The sequence below is a fragment of the Xyrauchen texanus genome, chromosome 28, assembly GCF_025860055.1.
Source record: "Xyrauchen texanus isolate HMW12.3.18 chromosome 28, RBS_HiC_50CHRs, whole genome shotgun sequence".
NCBI lineage: Eukaryota > Metazoa > Chordata > Actinopteri > Cypriniformes > Catostomidae > Xyrauchen > Xyrauchen texanus.
This window is the reverse complement of record NC_068303.1, coordinates 12209679-12234875: the sequence shown is the minus strand read 5'-3', so window position 1 is coordinate 12234875 and position 25197 is coordinate 12209679. Positions and strand designations below refer to the sequence as shown.

Genomic DNA, 25197 nt, shown 5'->3' with positions numbered 1-25197 from the left:
ATCATAAACACAAAACGCCTGCAAGATGGCAGTAGAGTTCTTCGAACAAAAGTCCTTCAGCTTTGTGACGTTGTAATGTTCAGTCAGACATAGATTTCCGCAATGTAAATAAAAATTAGGAACGATGAAGTGTACTGAATAGCATTTTAATTCCATGACGCAGCCCTACCAGATAATCTCCGCGATTTTATTATAGTAGAGAGCGTAAACATAAACATATATCTATGAGCGTAACGGTCAACAAGTGTGTTACGACAGTAAATCACCGTTTGCGGATACCATACAAACGAAAGGGGAGAGCCGTTAACTGACACCTTTCTGTCGCAAAATGGTCCGCCTCTTCGCTCTACACGTAGTTAATTCAAAAAGTATTATTTTTGCGTGTATTTGTGTGTGTGTAAAACACGTTGAATACTAGCGGAGAAGTGGTTAATTCATTAAGTAATTAACTGTTTCCTCACAAAAAAAGTTTATACAGCAGACTGAAGGATCTCTTCCATAGACATCCATTAAAAAACGGCCTATTGTCTCATCACCAGTAGACGGCATTGCGATGCTAAATTTGTTGGCATTGCGATGCTAAATTTGTTGGCAGTTGCTAGAAGAGCTCTGGTCTTACCAGCTCTGACGGCATCATCCCGGAAATACGCCATCACACTGCGCTATCAAACATTAGAAAGTGCGCAGCTAGCAAACAACTACTTCGTTTATGCTAGCTGTTCTATATTATAACGGGGAATTATAATAGTTTCTTCATAATTCAGTTTAATTTCCTATATTCGCTAAATTTGATTATATTCCAATAAAAAAAAAAGATACAGCCATGGCGATGCAAGCAGCTAAACGAGCGAATGTAAGTACAGTTCTGGTGCTAATGTTCATAGCATTGATAGCAGTTCATAATGGCGGTTGTCTCAAAATAGCTAGCTCGTGCATAGAAGATTGATGTTTGTTGTTATTCCCGGACAAACGAAATCATTTTGTTTGTTAAGGCAAATACTTAACAAACAAAAATAGTTAGTACTATTGATATGTTGAAATGGAGTCCCTGATTTTTGTCGTTGTTATTAAGTATGTTAAGATCTGCCAGATTCGTGTATCTCTTAATGCGCAACATGTGACATTATATTAATATGTCTAGTAATTAAATCTATATCATACTTGTTTAGTAAAATAAATATTTGGCATTATTAATGATATCCGATTCCAAGCGTATGCCTTAAGTTCAAACTTATAATTCCTAATTGCTAAAGAAAAGAGGTAACACTTTACATTAAGGTTACATTAGTTAACATACACTAACAATGAACCGTATTTTTTTTAGCATGTATTAATCGTGGTTCATATTAATTTCAACAATTAATTTGTTAAATCAAACGTTTAGTTAATGCACTATGAACTAACAATGAACAATTGCATATTTATTAACCAACATTAGCAAAGATTATTAAATGCTGTAAAACACATATTGTTTATAAAATGTTTAGTTCATAATGCATTAACTAATGTTAACGAAATAACTTTATTATAAAGTGTTACCAGAAACTCATACATTCAATGGATATTGTTTCTGTGATTTGCATTTGATTAATTGTAATATCCTAAAGTTTTGATCGTGTTGGCAATTTTCAGATTCGTTTACCTCCAGAGGTGAACAGGATATTGTACATACGTAACCTTCCATACAAGATCACTGCAGAGGAAATGTATGACATCTTTGGGAAGTATGGGCCAATTCGTCAAATCAGAGTGTAAGTATTTTTTTATTCTTTTTACTTATGTTCTTAGTAGACTCTTTTGCGCAAAAGCAACACTGCACATAACAGTTTAGAGTCTTTAATGATGTTCTTCCTGATGAATATTTTCAAGCTGACAACTTTCAAATTTGTATGTATTATTTGATTAAGTTGATAATTGATTCAGTTTATTTTTGTTCTTTTATGTTGTTCTATTAGTGGAAACACACCAGAGTCAAGAGGAACTGCTTATGTTGTATATGAGGACATCTTTGATGCCAAAAATGCCTGCGACCATCTTTCTGGATTCAACGTCTGCAACAGATACTTGGTTGTATTGTACTATAACGCAAACAGGGTGAGTTCAAATTCTGTTGCCTTTGTGCACAGATATTTATTGACTTTATCAGGATTGGTATGTGTATTATAATGATACAATGTATGCTAGAAGAATAGTTTCACATAAACTGTATATTTTTAAATCTATATTTAGATTTGTAAATTTACTCACCCTCAGGTGGTTACAAACCTGTGGTTTTTCTGTGAACCAAATGGAGATGTTGTGCATAAAATGCCATTAGACATTGACCAGCGGCTGTCAAACTTAAAATTTTTGTGTGATCAAAAAAATGTGAGTCAAAAGTTAAATATTACCTCTCTTTTTTTCCCCTATTTCAAGGCTTTCCAAAAAATGGACACAAAGAAAAAGGAGGAGCAGCTGAAACTTCTCAAAGAAAAATATGGAATAAACACAGACCCACCAAAATAGTTGGCAAAGATATTTTGTTTTCCTGCCTTCCACCATGACATATTCACATTAGATCTTTAAGTAACAATCTTTTTGAAATACCTGTTGAAAGTGCTCATTTTTTGACCTGAAGAATATTCATAGATGTTGACCTAATTTTTGTTTTATGTTAATATTGAATACAAGAGATATGCCATTTGTTTGTCAAAATTTGTTGTATTAAATGAATGCTTTTCTTTTTTAAAACAAGTGCTTGGTGTCTTATCTGCAAATCTTTATTATACAGGTGTAGCTATATCAGTTTCACAATTCTAGAGTTGAAAAATCAATTAAACTTTTTTTTTGGACTATAGAATGAACATCATGAACTGGTGAATATTTTACAGTCTTTATCTAAAACATAACTACAGTGAAAACCTTAAAAAAAAACAAGGCATGACTTTATTTGAAGATAGCACACACTCTCAGAGCAACTGCCATTCCATACCAGCATATGCTTTTTAATTCAAATTTAATGTAGAGATTAAGAGAAATTAAAATGTCCCAAATATAAATCTTCAGATAGGCTACCTTAAGAGCTAAATGAAATAGTCTCAGCCATGTGGTTGCAGCTGTTAAATACCATGGAAAATAAATCTCTTATTAAGCACAATGGCAAAAAAATGTTTTAGCAGTTATTACCCTTTTCGGGGAAAGAAATATTGTAGAAAATGTGTAGTGATTAAACAAATCTATATATCCTACATTAATTGGATGCATAAAACATTCTATATCTTGTGTTTGATTAGGAACGGCATTGAATGTTGCCTCCATTTTTTAAACGATCTTCCATCTGACCTTGATTGAGCCAATCAGCCATGAGCGCGAGGATGAGGCGCCAAAGCCACTTTCCTGAAATCTAGATACTTTTATTTTCTCCGCAGCAGCTCAGTTTACGATTATATAAGTCTTTTGTTTTCCATAAAATTGTTAATCGTTGTTCGCTAAAACTATTACTGGACAAAAATCTGGCAACTTTTCGGTTGGAGTTGCTTTAATACGCCTTGAAGTTGACGAGAAGCAAAGATGTCGTTTGCCAACAGCAAGATGAAAGCTCCTAGTTTGTGTTAAAGCGGTGAGTGTTTGTTTGTGTATTGATTAGCTGTACAAGTTAAACATGATTTAAATTCGACGAGATATTCCATTTAGCTGGTTGTTGCCATCCCATTTGCTGACAATCTGTATAGGACACGTCGATATTTGAGCGATTTCTTCTCATTTTATTTTGGTGATTCACACACTACCAAGGAGGAATGTTCTGCTTGACTTTAAATTGTAAACGGTAAGAAAGTTGAATTGTTTGTTGAGGGGTTGATATTAAGCCCAATTACATCACACCGTTTAATGAGAACCTAATGAGTTTGGATATTCTTTAGAGCAGGTTCAATTGGTCTGCCTGTTATTTATGTGTGTGGACCTAAATATTTCGTGACGTTTTCACGTGAACAATTAAAGTGGTCTCAGACCCACTTAACAGGACCCAAAAGCGAACAGCACTCAGACCACCATCGTCTTGCCATCGGCTTGCCATATATGACTGCATTGCATACTTCATATTCCAGTCAGTCACAAATTACTGTCTACCAGGCCCGGTTTCATATCCAAATCACCGCTTCTGAAAGGGATTCCAGGGATTTTTGTGTGTTTAATGTTATTAAAGGAAATTTGCTCGCCAATTTACAGTATTAGAGTTAAATATTCAGTTGAGCTGAGATGTGCAATTGTTTTGGTACAGGAGCCACATCAGCTGTTAAGTAGAACATGAGAGAAGATAAACATTTCTGCATAGTTGTATCTTTTAATCCCAGAAGTAGTTGTGCACTCAGTGAATGATGCACAATTATCTGAACTGTATTCTGATGGGACCATTCTGCGATTACTTGAATTTTTGCTGCTACGTTTCTATCATGTGTTAGTAAAATTGAATTAAGACTGAGTATAATTATTAATAGTTTATTTTACCATACTTCAATGCAGTGGTAATTTAGTATTCAATTTAACACTACACCAGGAGTCTGGTTTAATAGTAAAATAACATATTTGGAAATTAGAGATTCTAAAGGCTTATATTAATGTTGGCTGCAAAGTGGACACAATTGTTTTATTCTCGGAACATTATCAACTGTTTTTTACATGCTCATGGGTCATGACGTGGGTCTCGTCAATGGTTTATTTTGCATCCCATTCAGTAGACAACTGAATAAAACAGGCTGCATGACCGTGATAAATGATTACTACCAGAGTAACATTCACACAAAAGTGTGAGGGACAAAGAACAAACATTTTCTTCTCTCTCTTGGATTTGCTCACCTGTGCCCTCCGTGTGCGAATGTTGCTAAGATCTATTGGGATTTTACTAAAGTTTATCACTGAAAAGGTTTGCCCTCAGACTTGGCACTAAACGGCACACCCAGCATCACGAATGCACATGTCATTCTGTGCACACGGGTGGCTGCATCACTCTTTGAGCATAATATTGCACTAATGAGCACTTTAAGGTTTTTTTTTTCAAAGAGGAGAGAGTGCGTGCACTCACATGCATGGTTGTCAGATTGCATAAATTAAAGGGTAACTAAACCCTAAACCAACTTTTTTTTATTTAATGATCTGTAAGCATGGGGCTTTATTAGTACTGGTCATTGATTCAAGTAATTTTTTTGACATTTGTGTATAAAGTGTTTTAATTCTACAATATATGGTGTAAAAACGTCTGAGTGCTGCCCTCTTCAGGTTGAACGGTGGCTACTGCAGTTGAATTTTCCTATTGGCTGTTGCGGTACTTCGTGACGTAGGCGGTGACAGCTGACGTAAGCAGGTTCCAGCTCACCACGCCAGATTCATGTACATGTCGTCATGCGACCGTGTGAGGAATAATAATAACATAGAGTCTGACAGCAGCTGTCAATTAATCCCTTTAGTATGACATAAAGTGAAATATTTCCTATTTGTGAAAGTATAAATCTCTGATTGGGGTGTTGCATCTATTATTTGGGAACCCTGCGCATATTAAAAGCTTATGGATGCACAATAGGTCCCAAAGCCATATAAATAAAAGATCTAATAAAAACCTTGATAATTCGACCTGCGGGCAGCTGTTTGCCCTGGTCTGCAATTGAGGTTGCTTGGCATACTGATACTGAGATTTCCGATATAAGAATCAGATCATAAGAGGAAAAAGTAGTATCATCTCAAATATCTTCTTGAAATCGTCAAAAGTATCAGCTATTGGCGATCACTTTCAGAATCATTACAGCTTTTACCGGTGTTGCTTTGGCTCGCTTCGTGCGTGCGCTTGTAAGATTTATATTCTAAAGGCTCATTATTATGGTTTAGTATTTCTCTGTAATGTTGAACATGTTAGCAATGTTACTTATAACATTCTCAGCCCTGGAACTCGAACCATTTTCTGATGCCCCCCAAAATATATATATATTTAAATAATAAAATTAATATCATAAATCCGCGACAACTAGTCACATAATGGCTTAAACTAAGGATTACAAGTAAACTAGGAAAATCTTTGGACGGAGGCAGCCCTAAGATTTACATTAGTCTATTATTTTCTCTATCCCACACTTTATTTTTGAGAACATATTTTACTGTTATGGGCTTTGGATTGGTGCGATACTTTACCTTTGTTATATTTTGTTCTTGATTTAATATTTATAATGATGCAGCAAAAGATAATTTAATATTTAATTTTGTTAGTCTATTATTTTTGTATACCACCATGCTTTCAGATTGTCAAGAATAGTATTATTCTTAATGTTGTTATGTATGCAAATTGGCACTAGTCATATACTGTAATTATTGTATTGATCTTACAATTCAAGTTATACAATACAAGATACATTAACTATATTCGTTTCACATATAGGTGCTTTAGACTTATACTGCACCAATATGTCTATGATGTTCTTGGGTTCATAACTAATGAAAACTACAAGCAAGTGTAGTGTTACTATTATCTACTTCCCTACGTCATAGCAGGGCATATGTACTACAATCTTTAATTTTAAAAGAATACAATTTTCTTTCATTTAATAGCATGGATGGTTGGAATTACATTCTGTTATCACACATGCCACGTTAGAAGATTCGTGTGTCAACAGTCTATTTAAATACCTGACGACCGCAGCCTTAGATTTTCAGTGCAACTGTAACTTTAAAACAATTCAGCCAATGAAAATAAGTTGGAGGACCTATATGCCACCCACCATTTTTTTAAGGTGGAATGGTTATTTCGGCGAATAAGGATTCAGCCCTGTGCGTGTTCACACTGGTGTTCATCATGATTATTTTAGTATTTATGAAAAAATAAGGACCAGATAAATCTTGAAACTTTAACTACAACTGCCACTGTTGATATAAAATTATGTCTAATAGATTCTACCTTTTAGATTATTTCATAAGAAACTATAACATTTTGTCAAAATATAAGTTACTTTTATTCATGTAAAATCGTGAAACAATTTTGTAAAAAAAATAAACACTTTTTAAAATGAAGAGATTAACCATTTTGTTTTTATCATGCATGGATCAATCATTATTATAATTAAAACAGCAACATCCTATAAGAAAGTAAGAATTGTCAATTTTGTATTCATGGTGACTTTAAGAAATTAAATGGCCAAACAGGAAAATGTATCGCCCGATGGCAGGAATTAAAAAAGTTCCAGATATCAGCCTCGGCAATATAACAATTGAGCATTCATTTTATATATGCATTTCTATATTTCAAATAAAATCTTTCTCTTCCTTATTTGTAACCTGCACATTTACAAAAGGAAAGAGTCATTCTCTGTATGTGAGTTTTTCTGGTTTCTCCTCTGAATGGATTTCTGCATGTTTCAGTTTCACTTTTACTATAAACGATTACTTAACCAACATTAATTGATTTCACATTTCTCTTTTTCTAGATACACTTAACAACAGGGCATTGAAAAGACCTTTAGTTTGTGACTTGTGGAAAGAGCCAAAATGTGTTCCATTCCAGGACTCCCATCAACAGGTTCAAATGTACCTGTAATTATTACCAGAGTAAATTTGAACCCCTCGTGTGTTTTGGTGGAGTTCTGGGGTAATTTTGACCAAGACCGGAAATTTGCATATCAGCAACTGAAAATTGACATTCAGTACCCTAGAGAGGGTTTCTGTGAATCGGATGGAAATCCTGGTGACTTGTGCCTTGTACGTGTGTATGAAACATGGTACAGAGCCCGTATAGTGTCAAGAGACACTGAAGACTACAGTGTGTTTTTAATTGATGAAGGCAAAACACTTGGTGCTACAGTTAACACCTTAGCATGGGGCAAAAGTGACTTTTTCTATCTGCCCCCTGAGGTTGAGTTCTGTGTTCTAGCTAATGTTTTACCATTGTCTCGAGAAAACAAATGGTCTGCCATGGCTTTTGAGTTTATGAAGACCTTCTGTGGTAGAAGTGTCAATGCCTCTGTTCAAGATGTTCTTGTGCCTCATCGAACATTTCTACTTGACATTCCTTGTCTGTCCAGACAGATGTATGAAATGGGGTTTGCAAAAAATGTGTCCAGTGAAAGGTTCAAAGAGTTTGTTACTTGGGCTTTGCAGGCTAACGGTGGAACTGCAGAACCTCAGCGAATTGATTCCATTAGAAACAAACCAATTGAGATCTTTGAACAAATTGAGAAACCTCAGTCCTACATGTACCCTGAGTTGCAAACTGATACTGTTGAAACTGTGGTTGTCACAGAAATCACAAATCCATTTAGAATATTCTGTCAGCTGAAGGTTTTCTCTCAGGAGTTAAGGAAGTTAACTGAACGGATAACAAAGCATTATGAAGGAAGAATTGGGGCTAATTTCGCAAGACCTGAGAATTTGGGCAGTCCTTGTGCATCAAGAGGAAGTGATGGCAAGTGGTATCGTTCTGTGCTGCAGCAAGTCATGTCTGCCAACAATGTGGTTGAGGTTTTGCATGTGGATTATGGAAAGAAACAATTTGTACAGGTTGAGAATGTCAGGCCTCTTGCCTCTGAATTCTTCAGAATGCCTGTTGTGACTTATATTTGCTCCCTTCATGGAATAATTGACAGAGGTGTTGGTTGGACAGCTTCACAGATCGATTACCTGAAGTCTCTCCTGCTCAGCAGAACAGTGATCGCCAAGTTTCAGTATCAAAGCCTTTCAGAGGGTGTCCACTATGTCACGCTTTATGGAGAGGAGAACACAAACATCAACCAGTTGTTCGAACTGAAACAGAAATATTCACTGGACTCTGATATGACCCTTGCAGATTTTGCTGTTCAGAAGAGCCCGTCATCTCAAAACAGCTCAGAGAGAAATGAGACCAAGCATGCTGAAGACACATACTCTGACCTTAAAGAGAACAAACCTGTCTTCTTTACTGAAACGCTCTCCCCTAATACTTCACATGTAGCTGTCGTGCAACATGTTGACAGCCCTGGAAAGTTTTGGATTCAAACTCTGCGATATGCTGAAGAATTCGATCAGCTAATGGATGGCCTTAGAAATTTGTACAGTGATCCAACAAGTACTGAAGGTTTGATAAACAGGCCTGTAGCCGGTCTACTCTGTGCAGCTAAAGCACAAGATGGTGTGTTCTATAGAGCAGCTGTCTATAAGGTAATAGACAAGAAAGCAGAAGTTTACTTCCTTGACTATGGAAATACAGAAGTTGTTGATTGTTTCAGACTCCGACAGTTGCCTCTGAGATTTCAGCAGCTTCCAGCTGTGGCTGTGAAATGCTCTCTCAATGGCATTAAATCCAGACTGAAACACTGGGATGATAGGGCTACATTGTTATTTTCAAAAATTGTTGAAGATAAAATACTTGACATGCATGTACAAGACAAGTATCAGGACACTCACATGGTTCAGTTAGTGGACACCAGTTTAGATGGAGAAAATGATGTCAGCAAGTTGTTGTGCAATGCAGATTTTGCAGAAAGTGAAAAGAACATTGTGGATAATTCTTCGGTACAAAGCTCTGGCATATTCCTGACAAGTACTCAACCTCAGACACTGTCCAGTACTTCTGCTGTGACAGAAAATGCATCTGCATTCAAGGAATATTTGTTTCCAATTGGAAGTTCACTGGAGGTCACTGTGTCTTACATTGAGAGTCCAAATGACTTCTGGTGCCAAAAAGCCAGAAATGCAGCATGTTTAGAAGTACTAATGCAAGATATCCAGCGCTTCTATGCTCATAGTGAATTTCAGTCACCATTGGAAGCAGCTTGCGTTGCCCGTCATCCTGAAACTGGGACATGGTACAGAGCCTTGGTCATTCAAAAGCACCAAACCCAAAATGTTGATGTGTTGTTTGTTGACTATGGGCAGACAAAGACAGTTGCCATAGAAGATCTTCGGAAGGTAAGTCCAACATTTTTGAAGATGAAAGGGCAAGCCTTTCGATGCAGTCTGTATAATCTGATCCACCCAGTCTCTCGGTCAACTTTAGACTGGACCCCGGAAGCCACATTGCAGTTTCAAGGGTTTGTTGACATGGCAGCTTCCATGAATGTGCCCTTGAAATGCACAATTTTTGCTGTAATGTATGACTCCCAGAGAGTTGTGTTCAATGTAGTGGATTTGGAGACCCCATTCCAAAGCATTTGCAATCTCCTTGTCCAGAGACGACTAGCTGACCGTGCACCTTCTAAAATGGCTCCACTTCCACCATTTCGTCTGGACACTTACTACTACTCCACTCATGATATCAAAACTGGGTGTGAAGAGAAAGTTCATATCACCTATGTGAAAAGTGTCACTCAGTTCTTTTGCCATCTTGCAAGGAATTTAGACCAGGTTGGAAAACTTGCAGACAAGGTCAACTCCATGTGCAGTCAACTAGAGGTTAACAAGTGTCCTCAGGCTTTTGGAACGGTTTGTTTTGTAAAATACACAGATGGACAATGGTACAGAGGACAAATAAAGTCTAAAAAAACATCAGTTGTGGTACATTTTGTGGATTACGGCGACACATTGGAAGTAGATAAATCAGACTTGCTACCAGTCCCAATTGAAGCAGGAGACATCATGTCTGTCCCAGTTCAGGCAGTTGAATGTGGGCTGTCAGATATACCCGAGGATGTGCCATGTGAAGTGGGAAATTGGTTTCAGAATTTTGCAGACGGTCACTCTTTTAGAGCTTTGATTGTTGCAAAAGAACCTGGAGGAAAGCTTATAGTTGAGCTTTATGATGGTAAAACTCAAGTAAACGCATTGATAAGACAAAAGTTTCCCAATGAAATTCATAGAAATGACCAGAGCACATTTCAAGGGCGTAGTTCCAAGAACAGAATTGCAGAAAGTGTAGAAGTCCATTTGAGGAAAAGTTCCAGTGATCCAAGGAGAAATCCCATGGATAAAACTCAGCAATCCTGCAACAGTCACTTGGCACAAAGAGATGATCATTTTAAATCGAAACCAGCACAGAGCAAGTTGGGATTCCAAAAAGATGGTAGACCCAAACCTACAAAGGTACCTGGAAGATGCCATAATGCCTCAAAACAACATGGATCACAAAGAAAGTCAGATGATGGAGATGATGGGCTGCTCCCTTATCAATCTGGGAAAGCTGATGGTGTTAAAACCAAGTCCCCTACTTATCTCAAAGAATCTTTGCTCCCATTGAAATTAATAAAACCAGGTCTGGAAGCTGAAGTATTCATCTCACATTACAACAGCCCTTTTAGCTTCTTTGTTCAGATGGTAACAGATGAGAACGACATTTACTCGCTTGTAGAGAAATTAAATGAAATTGAGTCATTCATTACAAACATTGCTACCTGTGATATTCATAAGGGAGACTTGGTCTGTGCAATGTTTCCTAATGATAACTCGTGGTACCGTGCAGCAGTAAGAGAAATCATTGGTGACACAATTGATGTCGAATTTGTTGACTTTGGAAACACTGCTTCAATTTCTGCCTCAAAAATATGTGGTCTTGTTCAATCGTTTGCTTCACTTCCAAGGTATAGCATCCAATGCACACTACATGGACTAAATGTTGACAACACAGATGAAGAGTTTGCATGCAATTTCAAACAAGTTGTTGAACAATACACTGGAAAGGTCATGTGCACATTTGTCAAAATGTCAGGGAATGTGTGGGAAGTCAAACTTGACATGGCTGGTGTAGTGCAGGGATCAACCTGCAGGGATGAAATTCCACCAGCAGTTGCTCTTAAGATCCCAGGTGTCAAGCAAACTTTGTCTGATATCAAGGTCTGTACCCATTACAAGGACCCTGACTTATCAGTTGGAATGATGGTCAGCGGATACGCCTCATTCATCAGAGGTCCTCTGCTCTTCTGGTGCCAGTATGCAATAACAGACAAACTCCAAGAGATTTCAGATATGTTGCAGAATGTTGGTAATTCATTGTCTAAAACTTTGAATGAGGAAGCTGTGCCAGTTGGAAGTGCTTGCATTGCCCTTTTCAATGAAGATAATCTGTGGTATCGGGCTAAAGTAACATCTAGAGACCTAGACACCCTGTTCATTACATTTATCGACTATGGAAATGAATCAAAAGTCAATGTAGGTAAAGTGAAAGCACTTCCACCTGAGCTATTGGATGTGCCCCCACAGGCATTTGATTGTCAGCTTGAAGGCTTTGATCTTTCCAAGGGTTTCTGGGATAAAAATGCAGATGATCAGTTCTTTGAGTTAATTAATGACAAACCCTTAAACATCACTGTTGAGAAAATGGGGAATTCTGAAACACCATACTTTGTCAAGCTGGAGTCTAATGGAGTTGACATCAATGATGCCATGAGAAGTTACTGGAAATCTCTCAGTCCTGAAAGCCCATCAGTTGAACTCCTTGATGGAGCAGAATTAGTTTCTTCTGATGACACTGTGGCCACTGAAATGAATATTGGCTCAGTAGCCACTCTTGAAGCAGGCACTATTTGTGTTGCCAATGAAGTATGTGCCTCTAGCCTCAAAGACATAGTTGTTATACCAGTAAGCACAGAGGTTGGAAATGAAGCACAGTCTGACCCACTTGTGGTGATAGATGAAAATGTTGCCTCATGTGATGTGAGTATGGTGCTCTCTGAAACCCAAGAGGACCTGGAAACCACATGGGTCACAGAACATGAACCAGTTCCTGGTTTCACAAATTGCCCATCAGACCCAACAAACCTATGTGACCTTGATGAAGAGGCACATGTTGATCTACCACCCATTCATTCAGTTTTGTCACATCAGTGTGAGAGAGCTTCTTCAGAGGACATAGATAGCTTCCTGTTAAATAACACTGATCCTGAATTATGCATTGTTGAGGAGCCATATTTACCATCATACGAGGTCATTCAATCAGGTAAGCCTGAAATTGAAGAAAAAAAAAAACATTTTTGTGACACTGTTAGGAATGCATTACACTCTGCATTAAGTCGTTGCTCCTCTCTTTTTTTTGTTTGTTTTGTTTAAGACTTAGGCAATTTAAGACAGGCTACAGAGAAGAAAACCGTTGGGTCAGAATGTGTTATCTGGTCTCATGCAAGAAGGAATTGGTGCAGAGCACAAATTTTAAAGGTTTCTGAAGATGCTGCATTGGTAAGTATTAGGGTTGCAACGGTATGAGATTTTCACAGTATGATAACGGTCTCAGAAAATATCACTGTACACGGTATTACACAATTACTATTATCAGTGAAAACAGAAGGGTTATTTTATTTATTTATTTTTGAGCAAACACTTTATTATAATTGAAACTTATTGAAGTACGTGTGAAAAAAAAAAAGTCTCCCCTTTGAAAATAAAATAAATAGAAAGAATAAGAACTATAATAAACAGAATTATAAACATGATAAAAAATATCATGTAACTATACCATGTTATATAACTAAAGCATGTTAGTTTACATGTTAAATGAACCACTAAATGAAAAATAACATCAGCTTAATGTCCTGTGATTATTAACAGTTAACATATACTGCTCCTGACTGTACCTTTTATCTCAGTGGTTCTCAACTGGATTTGCTTCAAGACAGATTTTACATTGGAAATCAAGAGTCGACCTGTATTTAATGTATCCTGGGTCGCATTTCCTTTTATGTTATATCGTTTTGTTCATGGATTTCCAGTACAAGGACATGCATCAAGTGACATTATTTTTGTTGATGTCAATAACAAAATCTACAGGAAGTTTTCTCTCCCCCTTTTAAAAATTGAAGAACATATTTACTTATATGAGCCCATTATTATCCCATTTGTTACCTAATATTACATATTTATACACATATTACACAGAAGGAAAGGCTCCTCGTTACCATGGTTAGGTCAGTGTGCTAGTCTTAAATAATGGTAATAATAATAATAATAATAATAATAAATTAATGTATTTATGAAAAATAAATACTAGCTGAAACACATCTTGAATCTTTAAAACTGCCACTGTTGATATAAAATGAGGTCTAATAGATTCTACCTTTTTAGATTATTTCAAATGAAACTTAAACATTTTGTCAAAATATAACAGTTTTTTTTACTAATGTAAAAATCCTGAAACAAATTTGTAAAGGTGATGGTGTGTAATTATTAATATTTTTAACTATTTTGGTAAAGGGGCCACATTGGGCTGTAAGTATTGCACGGGGGGCCACATTGTATTGCTTTTGAGATACAATGTTTTGCATTGATTTGCTTTTTGTATCTTTTAAGCCCAGAAATAGTTGTGTACTCAATTTTCTGAAGTGTATCTGTGACTAATGGGACTATTCTGCAATTGCCTAAAGTATTGTATTGCTCTACAAAGATATACTTTTCTATCAGGAATTAAAAAACTGAATAAAGGCGGAGATCATAAATGTATTTTGCCATCTCTACTTCCCCGTTAATTTATTATTCAGTTTTAATAATAATAAAAAAAAGAAGAAATTTATAGAACTTTTAATGTTTGTCGCAGAGCGGGCGAGTTTACTTTGCACAAATAAAAAATACATTTACATATTCATCTCTGGCTTGCTTTTGCTTGCATGTCAATGATTACACCTCCATGTGTCAATGATGCTGAGATTTACTTTTATGTTTAATCACTGCGAAGGTTTACCTGCAAAATTAGTAGCACCAAACATCACAAGCAGCCTCAAGAATGGGCACAGAGTAGCCGTATAACACTTTTTCTTGAGCAGAATATTGCACTACAGATCGCTAAGTTTGTTCAAAGGCGAAAGCAAGTGCACTCACGTTAATGGTTGCCAGATTGCACAAAATAAGTATAACATTAGGCGGAATATTTCCAATTTGTGCAAGTATAAATCTCAAACTGGGGGTGTTTCGTCTCTTATCTGGCAACCCTGATCATGTTAAACGCTTGTGGAGACGCGTTACGTCCCAATGCAAGTTAGCTGAAATGTCCAATGAAAAATAAAAACGCTTTTACGATAAATGAGCCGCGGGTCGTATGTTGCCCATGTTTGCTTTAGCCGTTTGCGAGATTATCATTAAATCTGCGTCGGCAGTCATAAATAGTCTATCCCTTGGGCGGCGCCGAAATATCTTCAATAGGAGAACCATAGCATTGTTCTTTCTCTGCTGCACATGCAGGTCGACAGGCAGACAAGGAATAAAGGAGACGTGCGCGTGCGATTTTCCGTCCAGTTGCATTTTTTTCTCAATACCGTAGATAAGCAAATGTACATGGTATGATAACCACGATTTGAACATTTACGGTATACCGTGAAACCGGTATACCACTGCAACCCTAGTAAGTATATCTGTCACTTCTCACTTGTTCACATTGGTAATGTTAAAAGCTGCCCCTTTTGTCTGTTAATTAAAGCATGTTTTTTTTTTTTTTTGCTTTTTTGATCTTATCTGAGCTTAATAGCTTTGATTTTGTTGCTTAATATTGCAGGTTCTGCTTGTGGAGCATGACTCTGAGGTGATGGTAGATCCACTCAACATCTTCAGAATTGTGCCAGAGGAGCCATTGCTTGTACGGAAGTGTGTGTGTGTGTGTGTGTGTGTGTGTGTGTGTGTGTGTGTGTGTGAACTTTTAAAAGTCTTGTTGATTCATCTATTGTTCTAATTGCAGACTTCAAACGTTGGAGCTGCAGTTCCAAGTGGTACGTATTTAGTTTCTTTTTTGTTTCGTTAAAGAATATGGTTGAGAGCAAATTAGTTATGCTCATTGTACAGCAATACAGCCTCAGAACATGACAGCAATTTACTAACTGATTATACTACTTACTAGAATGAATACATAACCATGGTACATTATGCTTCCACATTATGCATTCTTGCGTTCATTCATACTCTGGTTCATGTTTTGTAGATGGAGTAACTAAGGAAAAACATATTGCACCAGTAAAGAGCAAGGACTCCAAGGTAAATGGACATTTAATTGTGCTCAGCAGAACAGACGTTACGAACAGAATGGCATGGAGCAACAAGTTCTTCTTTCATTACAATAGGCTGAAGATGAAGATAATGGAACTGCCATCAGCTCTGCTTCTGATGAATCAACTAGTAAGTGTTTGTATGCATAACTACACAATGCCCTTGTCTGATCCTGCATAGGTAGAGGATAAAATGTATACTTCCATTATGTAACATTATGGTGATTGGTGGCAAAACATTTCTAAGTTGGTAGTCCACAATTAATAATGAAGTTTTAATATGTCAAGGTGAAGAGATATGTAAAAGTCCAATTGACCAGATGGATCCAGGTGATGAACCTGCAGACCAGGTACAGTGCAATGCAATTTTAGCAATTAAAAAATTTGTTTAACTGTTAATAATCAGAGTGTGTGTGGTCCTGGGTTACTCTGTGAGTAAAGACGCTGACTGACAACCACCCCTGAAGTCGCAAGTTCGAATCCAGGGTGTGCTGAGTGACTTCAGCCTGGTCTCCTAAGCAACCATATTGGCTTGGTTGCTAGGTAGGGTAGAGTCACATGGGGTAACCTCCTTGTGGTCGCTTTAATGTAGTTCTCGCTCTCGGTGGGGCGCGTGGTGAGTTGTGTGTAGATGCCGCAGAGAATAGCGTGAAGCCTCCACATGCACTGTCTCTGCGGTGCTCAACAAGCCATGTGATGAGATGCGTGGATTGACTGTCTCGGACGCGGAGGCAATTGAGATTCGTCCTCCGCCACCCGGATTGAGTCGAGTCACTACGACTTGGAGCGCATTGAGAATTGGGCATTCCAAATTTGGGAGAAATTTTGGAAATTAAGAAACAAAAATAATGTATGTTTATTTTTATAAATAATGAGTGTAATTTCTCAACATGTGCTCATTCAAATTAATGCAGCCCCCAGCTGATGGTTGTTTGTCCTACTCTGGTTTGGTTGAAGTTTCTGAGGGTAAGTGATCTTGATTGATTTACCTACTGATTAAAAGTATGGGGCTTCATTTATAAAGTACATGTGCTCATCGTACTGCGAACGTACTATAATCCTATGACAAAATCTTGCAAATTACTTATGAAACATCTGTATGCATGAGAATTTTTTCCAAAATCCATTTATTAAAGGGGTTATGACATTCTAATGACATGCAAATTTACAAATTCCACAAGACCACAACATTTATAAAACAAAATTTCAGGATTAACATATAACTCTCATCCAAACTGAATGTAATAAACTGTTTACTAAAAGATTTGCAGTCAAATAGTGTTTTAACTGCCCCTTCCTTCAATAACAGTTCCAGTTACAGGTTCACAAGCATACAATACAATCCATGCTGAAATATTCTAAATACACAAACGTAATACAGTCCGTGGTGATACTGGGGTGCTTCAACCTTCTTTAACAGGCCAAAGCAGAGACGATGGTCTTCAAATCTCACATATTCTGTGTTAGTTTCCACACAGGACTGCATCAAAGCTATGCACGTTTATGTGGAAAAAAAGGTTTTCTGTTAAGGAGTAAGTTTTCAAACTGTTTTTATAGTATAATGACCTCATATGTCAAAAGATCAAGGAAAATTTGATTCCACATTTCATGACCCTTTTAAATCACAAACCAAAATGTGAACAAGTGTACCACTCTTGTGCAAAAAAAATTTAAAACAGTTCTAAAACATTAAGCTTTTAATGGTCTTAACCACAAATCAGTAGTCAGGAAATTAGCAAGAATTGAACTGATACAGTTCATGGAAAACAATCCTTGTCTTTTGTCGGTTAGGATCACTGCTTTATTTTAACAATGTGAAATGTCAGGATAATAGTAGAGAGAATTATTTCAGCTTTTATTTCTTTCATCACATTCCCAGTGCGTATTAAGTTTACATACACTTTGTTAGTATTTGGTAGCATTACCTTTTAAATTGTTTAACTTGGGTCAAAAGTTTTGGGTAGACTTCCACATGCTTCTCACAATAGGTTGCTGGAATTTTGGCCCATTCTTCCAGACAGAACTGGTGTAAATGAGTCAGGTTTGTGGGCTTGCTTGCACATGTATTTTTAGGTCTGTCCATGAAATTTCCATCAGATTGAGGTCAGGGCTTTGTGATGACAACTCTAATACCTTGACTTTGTTGTCCTTAAATCATTTTGCCACAACTTTGGAGGTATGCTTGGGGTCGTTGTCAATTTGGAAGACCCATTTGCAATGAGCTTTAAGTTCACGGCTGATGTCTTGAGATGTTGCTTCAATATATCTACATAATTTTCCTCCCTCATGATGCCATCTATTTTGTGAAGTCCCACCTGCAGCAAAGCACCCCCACAACATGATGCTGCCACCCCCATGCTTCATGGTTGGGATGTTTTTTCGGCTTGCAAGCGTCACCCTTTTACCTCCAAACATAACGATAGTCATTATTGACAAAAAGTTCAATATTTGTTTGATCAGACCAGAGTAAATTTCTCCAAAAAGTAAGATCTTTGTCCCCATGTACACTTGCAACTGTTGTTGGGCTTTTTTTATGGTGGTTATGGAGCATTGGATTCTTCCTGCTGAGCAGCCTTTCAGGTTATGTCGATATAGGACTCTTTATTTTACTGTGGATATAGATACTTGTCTACCTGTTTCCTCCAGTACCTTCACAAGGTCCTTTTGCTGTTGTTCTGGGATTGATTTGCACTTTTCATACCAAACTACATTAATCTCAAGGACACAGAATGCATCTCCTTCCTGTGTTGTATGATGGCTGCATGATCCAATGGTCTTTATACTTGCATACTATTGTTTGTATACCTTTTAGGCATTTGGAAACGTCTTGACTTTCTTTTTTGATGTTCCCACACTATCAAGCAAAGAGGCACGGAGTTTGAAGGTAGGCCTCAAAATACATCCACAGGTAATTTTCTGGAATTTTCCAAGCTGCTTAATGGCTCAGTTAACTTAGTGAATGTAACCTGACCCTCTGGATATGTGATAGTCAATTAAAGGTGAAACAATCTGTCTGTAAACAATTGTTGGAAAAATTACTCCTGTCATGCACAAAGTATATGTTCTAAATTACTTGCCAAAACTATAGTTTTCTCATATGAAATCTGTGGAGCAGTTAAAAAAATGTGTTTTAATTACTTCAACCAATGTGTATGTGAACTTCTGATTTCACCTGTAGATAAAGTAACTTAGTATGGTATAGTTTTTCCCTTTTGATTTCTTTAAATGTTTAAAGGGGACCTATTATTCAAAATTCACTTTTACATGGTGTTTGTACATAAATGTGAGTCGGCAATGTTAAAAGTCCACACACTCCACTTTCTTATATTTCCATTAATCAAAAACAGTGTGTCAAAATTAACTGTTTTAGTTTCTGCTCTAAAGTGACGTCACGTTGGAGCAGGCCTCGCCCACGACTGGTGACAGACTCCACCCTATTATCATATCTACATACAGTTTGCCATTTGTTTTCCGAGCTGGAGCAAATACAGTGAGAAGAATAATGTCTCTGCTTCATAAGCATCATAAGTGTTAGATTGTTGGCTGTAAAAGTGAACTTAAGAATCTTCATGTAGGCCTACTCCCGGCATCAGAGTCACTGAAGACGCAGTGGACAAGTTTTGTTTTTGAAGGAAATGTGCCCCAAAACATACAAACATTTTATGTTTGTGCAAATTATTTTACACCGGACTGCTTTGTGAATGAGTATCAATATAAAGCAGGATTTTCAAAAAATACGACTCTTAAGCATGGATTAGTACCAACTGTTCATGTTCCAGGCTTTATATCCTGAAGGTGCTAGGGAGATTTTTCAGCCTTCTAGAGGACCAAATCTGAAGTATGGTCATATTTTGGGTTTTACAAGTGCTGAGGTAATCTTAATCAAAGATGGTCACCCTGACTGCAGAACATGCAATAAAAAAAGTGTTGCAAATGGGGGCAACACTTCCATCTTCCACCCACTACTTTGTAGCGAATGCAAGGTAAGAGTTTTTAGCTCAATGCATGATGTGGGGACTTTGGAATGGGGGGAAATGTCATGGTTTGTCTTTCTAACTTGCTAATAGCTTGTCAGTAATGTAAACTGAAGCTTTCAGTGTGACTTGCTCTTGTAAAAACACTACACGTTGTTCTGCTGCTGTATGTGTTATGTGTCTGCAAACTCCATTCACCCATTGCACATAATAACACCTTATGTAGTTTAGTCACCAAACCATTTTTTTTGTTCATTTAAAATCCGGCAGTCCTTGACTTGGTTGTAAAAGTGTTCCATTAGGAAAAACACTACAGACTCTTATACAAGACTGCTGTATTTATGTTAGTTGTTGGGCTCATTGTAATCGCCATCTGTGTGTGTGTGTGTGTGTGTGTGTGTGTGTGTGAAATAATAATAATAATAATAATTACACTGGTGGCCAAAAGTTTTGAATAATGTACCGATTTTGCAGTTTCGGAAGGAAATTGGTACTTTAATTCACCATAGTGGCGTTCAGCTGATCACAAAATGTAGTCAGGACATTACTGATGTAAAAAACAGCACAATCACTATTAGAAAAGTCATTTTTGATCAAATCTAGACATGCCCCGTTTCCAGCAGCCATCACTCCAACACCTTATCCTTGAGTAATCATGCTAAATTGCTAATTTGGTTCTAGAAAATCACTTGCCCTTATATCAAACACCGTTGAAATCTATTTGGTTCGTTAAATGAAGCTTAACATTTGTCTTTTTGTTTGTTTTTGAGTTGCCACAGTATGCAATAGACTGGCATGCCTTAAGGTCAATAATAGGTCAGAAATGGCAAAAATTGAAACCGTTTTCTTTAGAAATCCCTGACAAGACTGCCACATCTATGGCAAGTGCTACAGGAAGAGTATCTAGACAAACTTTCAGCTAGAATGCCAAGGATCTGCAAAGCTGTCATTGCTGCACGTGGAGGAGTTTTGGATGAGAACTCTTTGAAGTAGTTTAAAAGGTTCTGAGAATTTTTTTCATATTGTAATATGAATTTTTCACGTTATTAATGTCCCGACTATACATTGCGATCAGTTGAATGCCACTTTGGTGAATAAAAGTACCAATTTCTTTCCGTAAGAGCAAAATCTGTACATTATTCCAAACTTTTGGCCGCAAGTGTATTAGGGCTGAAACGATTACAATAAAATTTGTCGACAAAAATGATCATTGTTGAATAATCGTTTGATCTCATTTAAACTCTAATGATGGTGCACAAGAGCAGCACTGAAGTTCACGCAAGACTGAGGAGAGAAAGATGTACATTTCTTATCATGAAGAAAAGGCAATACGAAGCTCTATTAATAAGAGAGATTTTTGTTTGTGTGTGTGTGTGAGTTAAAGATGGGTTGAAGTGAACAGAAAGGTGAGAGGTAGTCTTCGCCCCATTATACACTGCAACAAAATAAGTTTATGATTTGTTTTGGCTTGTTTTCCAATAATTAATGTATGAAACTAATTTAAAACAATGTACATTTACTTAAGCTGCTATACTGCAGAATAATTTTTTTTATCTTAGAATGTTGAATATAATATTAAAACAGTTTACTAACATTCTAGATACTGCTCAAGTAATTGTGTCTTGTTTTAAGGATTTTTTGACTATTTTAAATGGAAAACAAGACAAAAACACTTGATGACAATAGGATTTTTACAGTGAATTTCTTTACCGAATTAAACAACTTATTTTCCCCCTTTTATTCATTGAATTTTAGAGGTATTTTTTATAAGATAATATTTTCCCTCTTTTGTTAATAACAATGTTTAATACAACCTTTTAAGTCAGGACACAAGCTGAATAGTAGGTTAAGAGGTAATGATTAATTGTTGCAATAATCGCAGAATAGTCGTTCTAATAATTAGATTAATCGATAATCAAAATAATCGTTAGCTGCAGCCCTCAAGTGTATAACAGCACTAATAATAATACATTTGTTATTCCCTTGTTTACGGAGTTGGTTTTCAATATTAACCAGCACATTTTAACAATACCACGATAATACTGATATCATGATAATTTTGGTCACTATAATCGTGAAATGAAATTTTAGTACAATGAACTGTCAAAAATGTAGTAAAATTTGATTCCTCGTGACATGACCCCTTTAAGAGACAACTATATAGATTTCATCATTGTTTTTTATTTTATTTTTTATTTGTGAGGAAGATAATCTAGCGACGCTTCTGACTAGTCCTTGTGCAGCCGCAGGCTTCCCAGAACACACACGCAATGCTCAGTTTCTGTGATATCCGTGTGTGGTTCATGTAGCCTATAACAGGTTTCACTTGATCTTATCTGGATGCATAATGTTGATTGTGCAAGACTTTTCTGCATTCTGCACTTTTCTGCATGTTTAATTATAATTGGCTTCAACGTGTGTGTTGTGTTTTGTTGATTTGTTACATATCTACATATTTGTGTATAAAAAGAATAGACGATATAAAATTAAGTGATTGATGAATGGGCAAGGAATCTTTACTTATTATAGATAATTTATGCATTTGCGTAGGGCACCGACTCCCTAGGGGGACACCAGAAACTCCCCCGGCTGCCCTTACTTGCACATTATACATTCAAGGACCCCATGTCATTGAACACGCCCATTCGCACCCTGCTTTGCGCACATACCTCCACATTTTAATACATTTTGTATTCAATATTTTAATAAATGTGCAATATTTTCCTATATGTAAATTATATTGCTAAGAGAAAATTTGCTCTCTTCTTCAGTCCTCTCTTCCACACTGTGGCTCTGGCCGGGACTTTTTCACCTTCACTTGGCATCATTTATAAGGCATGCGTGCTCTCTTGTGTCAGTTTTGTATTGTCTTGTTTAGTAAGTATCAGAAAGAGCAAGCAGCGGTTTCAATGCGTAATGTGAGCAAGTTCAAAGTAATTATTTATAGTCTATTTCAATAACGATATCAGACAACGCAGTGCCGTTCCTCACTGTAGGCAAACTAAGCGAGTTGCTCTGGGCCTCCTATCTGCAAGGGGGTCCCCACACTATGAAAGACATTAGTGTTACGAACATACTGATGCGGTGTGTTTCAGGCTTGTTTATAGTTAAGGTGTACATTATGCACCATCTTATTTTTCTGGTTATTATTGGAATTTTGGTTGCACAATAAACTGCTTTGATGCTATATATTGTGGACTCTTGTAGCTTAAATGTATTTACCATTCATAGTAATGAAAGACTAAACTCTTGATCATTCTATTAATCGATTTTAAACTATCGGTCGATTAATCAGTTACTGAACTTTTACACCACCTTCGCTATCGTATCGGCAAAATCCACTATTAGTCGACCTCCAATATTGATTTATGCACATTTCTTTTCATATTTTGAATGCCTTGCTGCAAAATGCGTGCTTAACATTTCACAATTGCTTGATACCTTGTACCTCAATAACTTCATTATAAATGCAAAGACACACACACCCACTGTTTCATCTGATTTTATTGTAAGAAATACAAGACCAATTGATATGAGTGCTGAGGAGTAGGTTAGATGTCTAGATATTGGATTTGGAAAAATACATATTTTTTTGTAAGAGTGTAAATGCAGCCTTATTTGTGTCACTTGAACAAATGATCAAATCCATGGATTGTAGGATCAAATCTTATTGTATGTGCATTTTATAAATTAAGCCCCTTGATCTATGCCAGAGTTTGAGTGTATTGCTAAAATCTGTTTTAATTTATAGAGAACCTAGATTGACCTGCTTTGATTTAATGTGTGAAACATAGAAACTTATTTTGTGTGTTAAAGTTGAAGATACCTCAGGGGCAGGTGCACAAAGGCATGAACTATTTCAAATACGGACTAATACTACACATGTAAGTAGAAATAATTTTCCAGAGATTTTTATTTTTTAGTTGTCACACTTTTCTATAAATACTATATAACCCCGCTGGTCCTTTCAAAATTATTTATACTCCAGTCTGAACAGATACAGAATAATGAGCCTCAAGAGGACTTGGATACCTCAGCAGGAGAGCAAAGAGGTTTCCTTTCATATTTTCAGTGAAATTGTTGGTATTTTTGTCTTTTACCTGCATGAAGGAATGATTAACCGCTCAATTTTATTTGTATAATCTGTTTAGGAGAGGGTGTCAAGATGAATAGTGGAGTGGAATTACTGATGGATTTCCTTAATGTGACTCCCCAGGTTACGGTGTTTGTCTTTTTACTTGTTTTTCTTCTTAAAGATCTACACCACCCTGTAGCCAAGATTATATTCCTCTCATCATGTTTTGCAGATACAGGAGAATGTGAGCGTGACTAAGCCTGGAATGGATGCCTTGCTTGAGGAGTTCAATAGTAAGTCACTTTCAATTGAAAAATGGCATATGAATGATAAGTGTGCTTTCAGTTTTAACAATATGGAAGATGTGTTCTACCTAAGGTAGTGTATTACCTGAAATTACAAAATTATCTTTTTTTTTTTTTAGATGTTACTGAAGATCTTATCATTCTGACCAGTGATGATGGAGCAGACGCTGCATCTGATGGCACAGTAGTGTAACCTTTATTTATACATTTACTTAAATCATAAACCACGAACATGGAAAATAGTTATTTCTGATTCTTTTAATTCTTCGGACTTTAGCTTCAGGAAGAGCTGGTGATAGCAATCAATCCTGATGCTGAAGATTCTTCATGTAAGTCAGTAATGTGTTTTAAGTCACGTGAAAAGCCCAATGTTTTTTTCTGATGAAATTCTAAAATCCAAGCCCCATTTTTTGGTTAAATGGAAATTAATACAATATGCTTTGCAGGCTTGCAAGAAAAATTAAATGCATCAGATTACACCAGCTCAGAGGAACAGGATTCGACAGTCAACTCATCTAACCCTAAAAGTTGAGGACTCGTCTGATGTCATTTGTGTTGGCGTTTTGCAAAAATCACATGAAGGATGTGAGCCAGGTAGTGAAAATGAAAAACAGAAGCATAACTAATGTAAACATGGTCAGCTTCTGGGGAATGGTTGCCAAAGGGCCTGTGCTTATATGATCAATACCACAAACATTGTTTAAAGGCAGCAATGATCTGTTTTGTTTGTACATAAATGTGCTGCTGAGTTTTCACCAGTATTTTTTGTTTGCTTTCCATTTAGCTCGTTTTGTATTGTAGTTCTGAAGGCTGTTTTGTTTTTCCTATTACACAGCCTTTCTTCATTGCATTTCTTAAGGGGGTTTCTATAACTAAATTAAATTAAATTTGTTTTTGTTTAAATGTTCATAGATTTGGAGAGGAGAAAAGATGATTGCTGCATTTTTGTTTAATAAATATGCATC

At 36.6% G+C, this 25197-nt stretch overlaps 2 protein-coding genes across 2 annotated transcripts; both read left to right on the top strand.

Annotated features, from left to right (window-relative positions):
- The first annotated feature begins 639 nt into the window (after nucleotides 1-639).
- Nucleotides 640-2730, top strand: LOC127622014 (splicing factor 3B subunit 6-like). The gene is made up of 4 exons (XM_052095868.1): nucleotides 640-853; nucleotides 1633-1751; nucleotides 1956-2094; nucleotides 2416-2730. Exons 1-4 carry the CDS (start codon nucleotides 824-826, stop codon nucleotides 2503-2505), a joined length of 378 nt encoding a protein of 125 aa, XP_051951828.1. The 5' UTR covers nucleotides 640-823; the 3' UTR covers nucleotides 2506-2730.
- Nucleotides 2731-3524: 794 nt separating this feature from the next.
- Nucleotides 3525-25163, top strand: LOC127622010 (tudor domain-containing 6-like). Its single transcript, XM_052095865.1, has 16 exons — nucleotides 3525-3598; nucleotides 7443-12856; nucleotides 12968-13092; nucleotides 15395-15475; nucleotides 15575-15605; nucleotides 15815-15867; nucleotides 15954-16008; nucleotides 16167-16228; nucleotides 16793-16844; nucleotides 23669-23736; nucleotides 23841-23904; nucleotides 24004-24068; nucleotides 24160-24220; nucleotides 24352-24416; nucleotides 24510-24561; nucleotides 24679-25163. Exons 2-16 carry the CDS (start codon nucleotides 7504-7506, stop codon nucleotides 24762-24764), a joined length of 6273 nt encoding a protein of 2090 aa, XP_051951825.1. The 5' UTR covers nucleotides 3525-3598; nucleotides 7443-7503; the 3' UTR covers nucleotides 24765-25163.
- Nucleotides 25164-25197: the final 34 nt, after the last annotated feature.

Bases quoted from the DNA above. Each gene is read 5' to 3' on its own strand.
- LOC127622014 (XM_052095868.1), top strand. From the start codon at position 824: ATGGCGATGCAAGCAGCTAAACGAGCGAAT. The intron at 854-1,632 runs GTAAGTACAGTT...GGCAATTTTCAG, and splicing joins AAGCAGCTAAACGAGCGAAT to ATTCGTTTACCTCCAGAGGT. The intron at 1,752-1,955 runs GTAAGTATTTTT...TTGTTCTATTAG, and splicing joins CCAATTCGTCAAATCAGAGT to TGGAAACACACCAGAGTCAA.
- LOC127622010 (XM_052095865.1), top strand. From the start codon at position 7,504: ATGTGTTCCATTCCAGGACTCCCATCAACAGGTTCAAATGTACCTGTA. The intron at 23,905-24,003 runs GTTTCCTTTCAT...TAATCTGTTTAG, and splicing joins CTCAGCAGGAGAGCAAAGAG to GAGAGGGTGTCAAGATGAAT. The intron at 24,417-24,509 runs GTAGTGTAACCT...TTCGGACTTTAG, and splicing joins ACGCTGCATCTGATGGCACA to CTTCAGGAAGAGCTGGTGAT.